The sequence below is a fragment of the Corvus brachyrhynchos genome, unplaced genomic scaffold, assembly GCF_000691975.1.
Source record: "Corvus brachyrhynchos isolate BGI_N302 unplaced genomic scaffold, ASM69197v1 scaffold365, whole genome shotgun sequence".
NCBI classification, from domain to species: domain Eukaryota; kingdom Metazoa; phylum Chordata; class Aves; order Passeriformes; family Corvidae; genus Corvus; species Corvus brachyrhynchos.
The window spans coordinates 688,631-702,308 of NW_008239544.1; the positions used below are offsets into that span (position 1 = coordinate 688,631).

At 53.1% G+C, this 13,678-nt stretch overlaps 1 protein-coding gene across 1 annotated transcript in view; it reads left to right on the forward strand.

Moving 5' to 3' along the window:
• Positions 1-9,150, forward strand: part of ZC3H18 (zinc finger CCCH-type containing 18) — a 42,460-nt gene extending 33,310 nt beyond the window's left edge. The window contains 7 exon segments of the mRNA XM_017741400.1: positions 264-407; positions 1,012-1,164; positions 3,146-3,300; positions 3,837-4,033; positions 5,076-5,172; positions 7,168-7,264; positions 8,526-9,150. Coding sequence (XP_017596889.1) covers positions 264-407; positions 1,012-1,164; positions 3,146-3,300; positions 3,837-4,033; positions 5,076-5,172; positions 7,168-7,264; positions 8,526-8,724 — 1,042 coding nt within the window. The 3' untranslated portion in view covers positions 8,725-9,150.
• Positions 9,151-13,678: the final 4,528 nt, after the last annotated feature.

Below are 13,678 nucleotides of genomic sequence, written 5' to 3' on the forward strand. Positions count from 1 at the left end.
CCAAGTGTTTGTAGCTACAGGAATCACATCAGGGCCAGGCTGGACGAGGCTTGGAGCAACCTGGGATAGTGGCAAGTGTCCCTACCCATGGTATGGAGTGGAGTGGGATGAGCTTTAAGGTCCCTTCCAGCTCAAACCATTCCAGGATCCCATAATCTCTAGAATATTAAACAACAGCAAACCTGGGCACATCATTTCTGAGGATGTCCGTGGTCTGTGCCCACCCCCTGGGATCACACCCCTGAAAATTGTCCTTTTTCCAGGGAGAAATCTGTGAAGAAACTCACTGCCCTCCCAGTCCCTCAGCCGCTCACGAAAGTCACGGCAGCAGCCCCGGAGCCAGCCAAGCCAGGGGATAATCGGGAAGCCAGGAGGAAGGAACGTCAGACAAGGACTCCACCCAGGAGGTGAGAGAGCTGGGGGGTGGAGTGAGGCTTGATCTCCTGCAAGATCCAGCAAATCCTGCATTTCTTTCTCCTGGAAGATCCAGCAAATCCCAGAGTCCCGAGTGCCCGCGTTAAAGGAGAAATCCATCTCCTGGGGCAGGGAGAAAAGGGGAAGAGAGCTGGGGGAAATGTTCCTGGCTTACCATGAGTGGCTCGTGCCTCTGGAGGCTGGGGGAAGGATGGAATAGGTGGAATATGGGAAATGTGTTAAAATCAGAGTGGGAGTGGGGAAAAAAAAGACATTTTTGAGAGCTGCTGGTTGTGGAGGTGGCACAGTGAGGAAAAAGGAATGTGTGGGATCTGTTTGGTCCCACACAGATCTGATGTGGTGGAGGGTCAGCAGCTGACCCACACTGGCCACAGCGATACTGCCCACCACAGAACATCATTCCCAGGACATAAACTGGGAGAAGTGGTGGAAGGGGCCGATCACCCTTCAGGGAGGGCCGGGCATCAGTCAGGGGGTGCTGAGCAAATCTCTGCTTTCTCGTGGGCTTTTCCCCCCTCCCTCTCTCTCTTTCCCATTCCAATTCCCTTTCTGTGAGGGGTGTTTGCTGTCCTGCAGGAGGACCATCAGTGGCAGCATCAGTGGCAGTGCCAGCAGCTACAGCGGGTCCAGCTCCCGATCCAGGTCCTTGTCCCGGTCTCTCTCCAGATCTCATTCCAGATCATCCTCTGCCTCAGTCTCCCACTCTCCCTCTGGGTCCAGGAAATCCAGGTACAGCCCTGACCCTTCGTGACCTTTGTTTAACAGCAGAGACTGTGGCTGTTGTTCACTGGTTTGGTTTCTTGCACGGAAAACTCTCTGTAGCTGCAGCAGCAGCAGCTGTGGGTGCCTGGGAGGTGGGACAAGACTGGATCCCAACTCCTGAATTGTGGTGGGAATGCAGTGTTGAAGAGGGCATGGAGAGATAGAGCAAGATATAATGGCCTTAAACTGAAGGAGGGGATATTTAGATGGGATGTTTGGGAAAAATGCTGCCCTGTGAGGGTGCCCAGAGCAGCTGTGGCTGCCCCTGGATCCCAGTCCAAGGCCAGGCTGGACACTGGGGCTTGGAGCAGCCTGGGGCAGTGGAAGGTGTCAGGGTTGGAACTGGGTGACCTTTAAGGTCTCCTCCAACCTAAACCATTCCATGTTTCTCTGATATATTTCCCTTGTGGTTTATTCAAGGAAATAATCCTGTCATGTGTGTCCAAGCACCCATTTAACCCAAGTGGTGACCAGAACAGCTCCTTCTGGCCAGGGTGATCCCACATCCTAATTAATTGACAAATGAACAGTTTCAGGCTATGGAGCTTGGCTCTCCTGAGCCTCTCCTACCTCTGGTTACTGTGTGTCCTTAGGGGACATGCTTGGCCTGTCAGGAGAGGTAGGTCAGAAAATCCCTAAAAGGCTCAGCTAATGATATTTTTCCTTTGCTGCCAGAGTTGCAGGGCCAGTTCCTTTGTGTTTAGCCCCAAGTGAATAGTTCCCAGCCTGTTGGTCTGTGGGATGTGTAAAGAGCAAACTCCTTCCAGCAAAGAGAAACAAACCACTCTCAAGTCATTCCTTCAGGTTTCTTTCGTCTCTTCACCCAGAGGATTCCCCAAATCCTCACAGGCAGAGCCTTGAAACACAGCACTTCCCTGGCACACGGATGTCACAGTAGTCCTGTGGTGTAAAAGCAGGGGATGGAGCAGGATTTGGCTCAGAGCAGCTGCAAATTCCCATCGGTGAACTCTGTGGAGCTCCGAGGTTCAGCGTCCGTGTTACTTTATGGAAATCCCGGCTTGTTTACTCCGTGCTTGTCACATTCATCAGCTCAGCCAGGGGTGATGCAAGAGCTTCAGAGAGCACCAGGCCATGGATGGGAAGTGTGAGCACCCTGGGGCTGCTGTGCTGCTCCTGTGGGAAGGGGGAAATGTGGGAAATGCACCGTGTGCCCACACCAGGTGTGCTGGGCCATCCTGGTAGCCTGGAGAAGGAGTTTCTGGCTCATCCTGGCCCCACTGGAGCAATCCATGAGAGCTCTCAGAACTCAGCTCCATCGTGGTGCCAGGGGGTAGAGGCTGCAGAGGGTTGGTCTGTGCTGAAGCTGCCACAGCTCCTTCAGTCATCCCAATCCAGCTTCCAGCCAGGGAGCCTGGGCCTTGCTGGCAGAGCAGGTCGGGGTGTGGAACAGGCTGGAGAGGCTCCTGAATATTCATGGAATGGGATGGTTTGGCTTGGAAGGGAGCTTAAAGCTCATCCAGTCCAACTCTCTGCCACCTTCCACTAGACCAGGTTGCTCCAGCCCTGTCCAGCCTGGCTTGAACACTTCCCAGGGTAGGCATTGGTAGGAAATACCCATCTTGGAGGCATCTCCCTGTCGTTGCCAGTCGTGACAGTCGATGTGTGCCAACAGCAGAAACCTTGCCAGGGAACCTTTGCCCTGAGCTGTAACACTGACCTGGATGTGCCAGTGCACTCCCTGCTTTCACTCCTTGTTTTCCTGGGCAAACAGTGACCTGTTTACACATTGCCCTAATCCTGGCTATAAATAAACATTACTTTCTAGGCCTGCATCCCACAGCTTTGGGATTTTTCCTACCAGCAGCACCCCAGGACGCACAGCCTTTGTGTGTCTTCCTGATCATTGCCTGTTGATCTTCCCAACACCCAGCCATGCCTGGCAATGAAAAAAGGCCTCATTGCCTTCCTGCCTGTTGGTTGGTCGCAGGTCCCTGAGCGTGAGCAGCGTCTCCTCCGTGTCCAGTGCCTCGTCCAGCAGCAGCTCCGTGCGCAGCGCCGACTCCGAGGACATGTACGCGGACCTGGCCAGCCCCGTGTCCTCGGCCAGCTCCCGCTCCCCCACCCCGGCCCAGCAGAAGAAAGGTACAGCTACCTGCTTTGGTGGGGTTTTATTCCTCTAGGGAGTCTTTGGAAAAGAAGGGAAGAGCAGAGATCCTTCCCTGGGAATACTGCGGGCTCCGGGAAGATCACTGAGCAGAGGCAACACAGGAGCCCAGAGGTGCGGTGAGGCTGTGGAGCAAATTTACGTCCACATCCTTTCATCCCTGTGCCTCTGGTTGTCTCATCCCTTTTCCTGCCTGGCAGTTCTGCCTCTCCCTCACCCCATTCTCCTTCACCCTTGGAAGGTGACGTAAATCTGGACAACTCCAGTATCACGTTGCTCTTCCTCTGCTCGTTCCAGACCGTAGCAGAGTTGGTGGCAAAAGCCTTTTGTTCCTTGTCTTTTGTGTTCCTCTCTGTGGAAATTCTGGTTTCCTGAGTCCCTTAACCTCGGAGCCACGTGCTGAGTTACTGCTGTGGGATTTTCCCATCCCTGGAGCAGCGTCCTCTTGCCCAAAGGGCAAGCAGGCAACAGGAATCATTCCCAAGTCACCACTTGTGCTCTGTGCTCCCTACAGGAAAGTCAAAAAAAGAAGACAGTGCTAAAGAGGAGAAGAGGAAACGGGATGTGCCCGCTCAGCTCCTGAAATCAGCCAAGCCCACCCCAGGAAGCAAATCCCAGCAGGTGCCCCAGGGCCAGCAGCCCTCGGCCCCCCAGGCGCAGCAGGGCGGCTTCAGCGGGCACAAGGAGATCAAACTGACGCTCCTGAACAAGGTGAGGTTCCCTGGTGGCTGGCATTCCCTGGTGGCTGGCATTCCCTGGTGGCTGGCATTCCCTGCTCCCAGGGGCCTGAGCAGCAGGGGATGCATCCCAGCGGGAGGGGAACTCCGGGCTCAGTGCTGTTGGGATGAGCTCAGCCGGGAAGGTCTGGGGCTGGCTTGGAGGGTGGCACAGAGAACCAGTCTGGCAGCACACACCCTGTGGTGGCTTCACTTTGGGACTGTGTTGGCGGCTTCCCTGGGGCACATTCCTGAAGGCTCTTCCCCGCTTGCTCGAAGGTCCCGCGTGTGCCGGGGCCTTTCCCACTGGGAGATGCTCCGGGCACACTTCCTGTGCCACGCCAGAGCGGGCTGGGAACAGCCAGGCACCGAGCCCAGAGGGGCAAGTGGCGAGAGCCTCAGTTTGCCAGGGTGCCCACCTGGCTCTTCCCCTTGCCACTGATCCTGCTGCCCCGGTTTGGAGCCCTCGGCGCAGATCCCAATCCGCAGCATGTGGGGGAGTTGGGCCTCGTGGGGTTTGGTGCCGGGGCAGGGTGTTGGCCCCATCACGTGGGCAGGTTCCTGTTTTTGATATTTTGCTCTGCCAGCCCAAATTCCCCAGCGCAGTCTGAGGCTGCAGATTTTTCTACTTCCCTGTGCTCTGACGTGAGGAGGCTTTATCAGAGGCAGGAAGCTGCTCCGGAGGGAGGAGTGTGCAGTGATACATGACAGCCTGCAAAAAGGCACGGCTCCACATGCCTGCTTCACATCTGCTATCCTTGGTGCTGCTGGACAAAAAAACATCCCAAAAAGCTGCTGTTGTCCCGTTCCTGTGCTGAAATTAGTGCAGCGTTAGCCCCAGTGCAGGGGAGTGTTGCTGTTGGCTTCCGGTGGTTGGGAGCTACGTGGATTCGGGAATGGCTGGGATTGGTGTGTGCAGAGTTCATTGGGAAAGGGGTTAGCAGGAGCCAGGCAGCACATCCCAGGGGATGGCTGTGCCTGTTTCCCTCTCCAGAGGGAAGTGGCTGCTCAGCTCTGTTGTTTTAATTCCATTGCAGGCAGCTGACAAAGGAAGCAGGAAGAGATACGAGCCAGCAGACAAAGAGAGGCCGACCTCTCCTCCAGCCAAACGGGCCAACCTGTCACCTGACAGAGGTGAGGCATCAGCCAGCCCAGGCTCCTGCTTTCCAGCAGCTGGAAAGATCCATTGCAGTCCTTCCAAAACCTCACAGTGGGATTGCCGCCAGATAAAGGGGGTATATTGACCATCCTGCTGCAAAAATGCAAGCAGAGGTGTGCCCACATTGTGCCTAGTGAGGCTCCCCTGTGTCCCTGGAAGTCTTCTCCAAAAAAAATAACCCCTTGGCTTTGACTCATCCACCCCATGGCCTCCTGCTCGCTGCTGCTGGCCTGGGATGTGGCTGTGGAAATCAGGTTTAGGTTGGATATTAGGAAAGATTTTTTTCCCAGAAAGGATTAGAACAGACTGTCAGGGCAGTGGGGGAGTCCCCATCCCTGGCAGTGTTCAAAAAGGTGGGGATGTGGCACTTGGGGTGCCCATGGTGGTGCTGGGCTAAGGCTTGGATTGGATGATGTGAAGTTCTCTTCCAGACCTCACCCATTCCGTGATTCCAAGTCACAGGAGTTCCCTTTGGTGCATCCCGGAGTTTTGCCAGCCCCGAACCCCGGCGCTGGTGACGGTGCTTCGAAAGGGAGCGCGGGCTGCAGGGATGCAATCCCTGCCTGCATCACCATCCCGGGAAATGAGCTGATTGCCCCACCTCGGGCAACCCGCTCTGCCCTGGATGTTTAGAAAGACCTGGGCTTTCCAAGTGCTCTCCTGGGCCTCAATCCTCCCCAGCAGCAGGAACAGCTGGGAAAACCAAGCTGGCAGCCACAGAGAGGGACCTCAGTGCCACCCTCCAGCCTTTGCTGTGGCTGCCAAGGGGCAGAGGGGGTGGGGGACAGCTGGCAGCCAGAGGTGGCGGCTGGTGACGTCGGAGCTGCCACGTGATGTTGTTTTCCCTGGTGGCTCAGCTGTAGGTGGATCCTGTTGACTCTGGGTGCCAGCCAGCAGCAGCTCTGTGCTAATAACCTGCAACGTTCACCTCCTGCAAGGGCAGCCTGCGAGGGACTGCCTGAGGTTGAAGTTCACTGGGGTCTGGTTCACACACGAGCGACAGGGCCAGGCCAGCACAGCTTCTAGGGAGGCATCGATGTCATCCTCTGCTTTTCGTTGTCTCTGTGTTACCAGTTTTTAAGCTGTAGCAAATCATGGAAGCTCAGATTGGTTTGGGCTGGAAGGGAGCAAAGACCAGGGACACCTTCCAAGGCCCATCCAGCCTGGCTTTGAACACTCCAGGGATGGGGAGTCGAAGCCATGGAACTCCAAATCCGGTGGCAAACATGCCCTTGGCTGAGTTGGGACTGAGCCCCTCGGCATCCCAGCACCAAACTGGTCAGTGGTGGTGGCCTGAGTGTGTCAGCTGTTCTGTAACCTGGGCCTGTGGGCTGGGGCTGTCCCAGTGTGCATCCTGAGGAGCAGAGGGCTGCCCTGGCACACACAGGGGCTGCTGCCACCAGGGGCTGGGCACCTTTGCTTCCCGCAGTGCTGCTCCAGCTGAGGTCAGTGCAGGGCAGCAGGTCCACAGGCTGCCCTCCAGGTAGAATTCCCTGTCTGTTCCTGGGATAACCCAGCTGCTCCCCAGCATCCCTGAGTGCCCAGGGCAGCTCTGCTGGGGCAGGTCCTGGCAGTTGAGCTGTGCTGAACAAACACGGGGGTGCCGCTGGCTCTGAAAGCAGCAGAGCTGCCCTCGCCTGTCCCTCCTGGAGCCAGCACAGCCTGTGAGCCACCAGGGCAGAGCCAGCAGCTCTGCAGGCACCAAATGCCATGGAAGAGCCTTATTCCAGCAGCTGGAAGGTGAGGAGGGGCAGTGGAAGGTGGTGTGTCCAGGTGACCGTGGGGCACAGCCCTGACTGGCTTCTCTGCTCCCCCTGAGGTGTGGGGGGCACAACAGTGAGGTTCTTCCAGCTGCTGCTGAACTTGGCTTTTTTTGGGGCATCATCTGGTCAATCACTGCAGGCAGGGGGTGACCTGTGCCTTGGTGGCAAGCAGGAAAATGAAGGAATGTCCTTTTCCTCTCCCGCCAGGCTCTCGCGATAGGAAGGCGACCGGAAGACTCTCGTCCCCCAAACAGGAGCGGCAGCGGGGTCAGAACCCGAAACCTTCCCCCGCACAGGCAGACAGGTGAGTGCTGCTGCTTCTCCCGGGCCACACAGCTCTCCAGGGGCTCCAGCCCTGCTCCTCCAGGGGCTCCAGCCCCGCTCCCAGCGCCTCCCAGGCTCTCCCAGGCCGGCAGTTCCAGTTGCCGTGGAGCACACATGAAGGACACGGAGCTGCCTGGGCGGGTGCCAGCGGTGCCAGGGCTTCGTGCAGAGCCTCCAGCTGGGCCATTGCTGCTGGGAGAAGAGCAGGAGCACCAGCAGCCAAGTGGGTCAGGAGTGAGCTCAGCCCGTGCCCCTGCAGCTCATTAGCGTGCTGTTAACGAGCAACAGAGTACAACCCCTTTCCCCTGCCCAGCTCCTCCTGGACAGGAGTGCCCGATTCCCCTTTTCCCAGCCTGGCACACCCCCAGCTGCTCCCCTTGCTGCTGTGCTGTGTTCAGGGTGTCCCCTGCACGGGGCAGGGCAGGGACAGCCCTGCCTTTGCACCTTCCCGTGCAGCTGACCAGTGACCAGCTCAGCCCAGCTGTGCCCGCTGCAGCACTGGGAATGTCCCAGTGCAGGGCTGGCTGTGTGGCTCCGGGGGCTGGAGGGTTGTGGAACATGTGGGACACACCTGGAGCTCCCTCAGTCCTCCCTGCCCTCAGCAGATGCTGCTGCTTTGCCTTTTTCCACCTCTCCGACGATCTCTGGGGGCAAACATCACAGGGAAGGGGCTGAAGGATTTGGGACTGGGGGGACGCTCCAGGGCTCCTCTCCCCTCTGTGTCTCACAGGGAGCTGCTCCCTGCAGCCACGAGCTGGCGCCGAGTTTAATCCTGGGAATCTGGGAATCCCTGTGGAATAGCTGGTTTTTTACTCTTTCAGCCAGTTTTCAACCCAAGGCCTCCTTTCTCCAACCTCTTTCTCCCACCTGCTCCTGGAACGATGTGCTACATGTGGCACTTCCTGATACTCTGCTTAACTCAGGAATTCGGGAGAAATTCCTCCCTGTGAGGGTGGGCAGGCCCTGGCACAGGGTGCCCAGAGCAGCTGTGGCTGCCCCTGGATCCCTGGAAGTGCCCAAGGCCAGGCTGGACACTGGGGCTTGGAGCAGCCTGGGACAGTGGAAGGTGTCCCTGCCCATGGAAAGAGATGATTTTTAAAGTCCTTTCCAACACAAATTCCATGATTCCAGTATGGTTTAGTGTGGACAGTGGGGCTCAGTTGCACCTTGGATTCCCGTGCAGCCGATGCCTTTGGGCTGTTCCCAGCTCATCTCACTCCCATCTCCCTCTCTCCCTGCAGGAAACGCCAGCTGTCCCCTCAGTCCAAGAGCTCCAGCAAAGTCACGAGTGTCCCGGGCAAGGGCTCGGAGCCGGGCCCCGCGGCCGCCAAGGGCAGCAAATCCAGCACCCTGTCCCGGCGGGAGGAGCTCCTGAAGCAGCTCAAGGCGGTGGAAGACGCCATCGCCCGCAAACGGGCCAAAATCCCGGGAAAAGTATAGTGGGCCGTGCCCCGTAGTGACTGTTGATGTTTTTATAAATAGTGGAAAAAGCGGCTGCTTTGGGATTTTGCAGTTCCTGTCTTCATTTTGGCCGCGGTTCTTTTTAAAAAACCCACACAAAACAAAAAAATTAAGGAAGTTTTGTCCAGCCGGGAAGGCCCGCGACGAATGGCTCCGGGAGGGCGCCGGAGCCGTGTAAATTCTGCACAGAGGACTCCAGCCCTGTGGGGTGCTCCCACTTCTCCTGTGTCCCCTCTCCTCTTTGCTAGCCTCGAGTTGTATTCTCCTAGTTAGCCCTGCTGTGTGTTGAGTGTCTTCAGCAATGCAGTTCTAGTCCCGTGTGCCGAGAGAGCCGAAAACTGCTGTGAACTGCTGGCAACGCCCCTCCTCCCCCAGGAAAAAAATATATATATTCCTGCCTCAGTCCCCTCGGGAATGACCTGTCGTTTCTTTGGAGCAGGGGATCGGTTCAGTTGATTTCCCAGGAGCCCTGCAGGTGTTGTGGGCATGTCCGTCTGCCAGGAGGGTCCTTCTTCCTTTGATTTTTCCTTTTATTTTTTTGTTGGGTTTTTTTCTTTTTTTTTTCTTTTTTTTCTTTTTACTCTCTCACAGTTCTTTCCCAATTTCTTCCTGAACCTCCCAAATCTCAGGTACCAAATGCGACTTCCCACGAAATAAAATATTTTGATAACCAGTTTTTCCTTTTCCTGCTCCTCTCTGCATCTCCCTTGCCTTGGGGGCAGGGAGGGGTCTGTACTCCCCTCCCTTTGGGGGTTTTTGGGACTGAGCAGCTCTGTGGATATGGAAAAGCTGCTCTGTTTCCTGGGGGAGCACCCAGTGTGTGAAATCAGTATCCCACTGGTGTGTGACTGGGGGGGCTCTGCAGCCTCTGCCCTGACTGGTGTCATCGAGGGGTCCCTCTGATAAATCCCCCTAATTTAGGGAACGACGTTTGGGGGCCCTGAATGTCCCAATGGATCTCCCAGGCTCCTTGTTCCCAGTGTCCTACTGCTGTGAAGTGTTAGTGGGGGGTATCTGGGGCTGCCCCTGACAAACCCCTCTCGTTTCAGGAATAATTTTTGGGGTCCCTGGGATTTCCCATCCTCCAGCCCTGCTCCTTGTTCCCAGTATGAACCCAGCATCCCCCTGCTGCTGTTGGAGGCCGCGGGGCCGTTCTGGAGCGAGGAGTCCCAGCAGGGGGTGATGACAGTCCCTCAGCTCTTCCCAGGTTGCCCAATTTGGGATTTCTGCCCGGGAATGTTGTGGTGATCTCACGGTGCGGGTGACGCAACAGGGCACGGCCTGGGGGATGCCCGTCCCGTGTCACCAGGGCAGCCCTGGACGCCCCTTCCCACCTCCCTCCTAAAATTCTGGAGGTGTGAGGCGCCCGTATTCCCGGCTGGCACACGTGGAGCGGAGAAGGAAGTGCCGGCCCGCGGGGAGGAGGAAGGAACCTGGAGCTGGAGTTTCCAGGTGTGTGCACATCACCTGCCCGGCCCTATAAAACGGAGGCGGCGGCGCTGATGGTAACGTGGGGTCTGGGGGGGCCTGGGGGATGTTGGGGGGTGAGAGGGGAAAATGTGGGGCTGGGAGAGGTGCTGGGAGGGGGCGTGTGTGTGTTCGCGTGTGCCGTGTCCTGTGCAGGGCTTTATGTGAGGGTCGCACACCATGTGCAGGGCTCTGTGTGTGTTCATCAGGTGCGTGTGTGGTTTTATCTCTGTGCGTGTCACACACCGTCTGCGGGGTTCTCTGTGTGCGTGAGTTTTGTGTGTGTGTTACACGCCATGTGCGGGGCTCTGCGTGTGTTTTATGTGTGTGAGAGTGTTCATTATATGTGGTTTATGTCCTGTGCACGGCTCTGTGTGTGTTCTCTGTCATGTGCAGGGCTCTGTGTGTGTGTGAGAGAGTTTTTATGATGTGTGTGTGTTACACGTCATGTGCAGGGCTCTGTGTGTGTTTTCTGTCATGTGCAGGGCTCTGTGTGTGTTTATCACATCTGTGTGTGTGTCTGTGTGTTCATTATCTGTGCTCCCTGTCATGTGCAGGGCTCTGTGTGTGTGTGAGAGAGTTTTTATGATGTGTGTGTGTTACACGTCATGTGCAGGGCTCTGTGTGTGTTTTCTGTCATGTGCAGGGCTCTGTGTGTGTTTATCACATCTGTGTGTGTGTCTGTGTGTTCATTATCTGTGTTTCCTGTCATGTGCAGGGTGCTCTGTGTGAGTGTTTATTACGTGTGTGTGTGTGTGTGTTGCACGCCGTGTGCAGGGTTCTGTGTCTCTGTGGGTGTGTTTTTATGTCTCTGTGGTTTTATCTGTATTTATATCTGGGGGGATGTTAATGAGTGTGTGTGTGTGTGTGTGTGTATTTATGTGTGTCTGTGTGTGCACACCTGTGCCCAGGTGTGGGGGTGTGCAAAGCCTTCCCAGCTCAGGGGTGGGCACACCTGTGCCAGTGCTCTGTGTATGTGTATGTATTTCTATGTATTTATACGTGTTTATACGTGTTTATATGTGTTTATATGTGTTTGTATGTGTCTGTATGTGTTTGTATGTCTCTGATGGGTGGGATCACAGCCCGCATTCCATGAGCAGCCCTGTGCACACACGGAGGGGTCCCGGTGTGTGTTTGGCAGCCGTGGGCACAGGAGTTGTTGGGTGCTGTCCCTGTCCCCACCTGTGTGTGCACTATCAACACACACAGATTTTATTTATTACTGCAGGGACATGATTTAATATTCATATTCAATTCGATGTTATTTTTATTTGTTATGTTCATTTTCTAGTTCATTTTATATGGATATTTATAGTCTCTATTTCTTTACATTATCCTTTTCTTTATATTATCTCTTCTTTTATATTTATTTACTTATTTATAGTTAATTTTACATCCTTAAATATTAAAAATATGCTTATATTTTTATATTTTATAGATCTATTTATATTTATTTCTAATTTATTTTATTTTATTTATTTATCCTTATTTCCACTCCATTTACTCATTGTATTTACCTTTATTTCTATTTTAGTTCTATATTTATTTATTTGTTATTTATATTTTCTTTATTCAGGTTCTTTCTTTCTATTATTTCTTTCTATTATTTGTTTCTATTTCCGGGGGTCGTTTATCCTTTACCTTATATTTCACAGGTGTTTTCTGTGCCAGTGTGGGTGTGCATGCACAGGCAGTGTCTGCACAGGATTACCTGCAGATGTGTGTGTGTGCACAGACATTTGCTACTCCTGTGGGGTGGTATCAAACATATAAATATATAAATAGATGAATAAATATAAAACTATATACACGTCTATGCATACAGACACATATATATATAAAATATATATTTATGTGTGTATGTGTACTGTGCTATATATGCATGGAGATATATACACATATAGAATATAGAATATAGAATATAGAATATAGAATATAGAATATAGAATATAGAATATAGAATATAGAATATAGAATATAGAATATAGAATATAGAATATAGAATATAGAATATAGAATATAGAATATAGAATATAGAATATAGAATATAGAATATAGAATATAGAATATAGAATATAGAATATAGAATATAGAATATAGAATATAGAATATAGAATATAGAATATAGAATATATTATATAGAATATGTTATATATAATATACAATATACAATATATAATATATAATACATATCACACTATGTATATTAATTATATAATATATTGTGTTTATATATTGTATGAGATACATACTATCATGTATATTATATAATATTATCCATTATATACAATATATAATATATAACATATATATAAGGACATATATGTGTGCTGCTGGATATATATAATATATAGCATATACTATATACTATATACTACATATCACATTATGTATATTAAATTACCTACATTCTATATTGTGTTTGTATATGGTATGAGATACATACTATCGTGTATATTATATAGTAGATATCATTATCTATAACACCTATTTTTGTGTTTTACACAGCTCTCCGTGCTCTGTGCACGTGTCTGTGCGTGTGCACAGCTCTGGGGGGGTGTGATGCTCTCGGTGGGTGTGCAGAGATGCCCAGAGCGCTGCGGGCACCGCGAGCCTCTGTGGGGGGGTGTGCTCCGGCTGTAGGGGTGGGGGTCTATAGGTGTGTGCTGGCCCTCTGTCTGTAGAGAAATGCATCTTCTCTAGCGTGTGTGTGTGTGTGTGTACAGCTCCGTGTGTGTGCAGCTCCGTGTGTGTGTGTGCGCCTGTGTGTGTGTGTACAGCCCCCTCTATGTGTGTGTGTGTGTGTGTGTCCGTGTGTGTGTGTGTGCGTGTGTGTGTGTGTACAGCCCCCTCTATGTGTGTGTGTGTGTGTGTGTCCGTGTGTGTGTGTGTGCGTGTGTGTGTGTGTACAGCCCCCTCTATGTGTGTGTGTGTGTGTGTGTCCGTGTGTGTGTGTGTGCGTGTGTGTGTGTGTACAGCCCCCTCTATGTGTGTGTGTGTGTGTGTGTCCGTGTGTGTGTGTGTGCGTGTGTGTGTGTGTACAGCCCCCTCTATGTGTGTGTGTGTGTGTGTGTCCGTGTGTGTGTGTGTGCGTGTGTGTGTGTGTACAGCCCCCTCTATGTGTGTGTGTGTGTGTGTGTCCGTGTGTGTGTGTGTGCGTGTGTGTGTGTGTACAGCCCCCTCTATGTGTGTGTGTGTGTGTGTGTCCGTGTGTGTGTGTGTGCGTGTGTGTGTGTGTACAGCCCCCTCTATGTGTGTGTGTGTGTGTGTGTACAGCTCCGTGTGTGTGTGTGCAGCTCCTTGTGTGTGTACAGCTCCGTGTGTGTGCAGCTCCGTGTGTGTGTGTGCGCCTGTGTGTGTGTGTACAGCCCCCTCTATGTGTGTGTGTGTGTGTGTGTGTGTACAGCCCCCTCTGTGTGTGTGTGTGTGTGTGTACAGCTGCGTGTGTGTGTGTGGCGCCCCT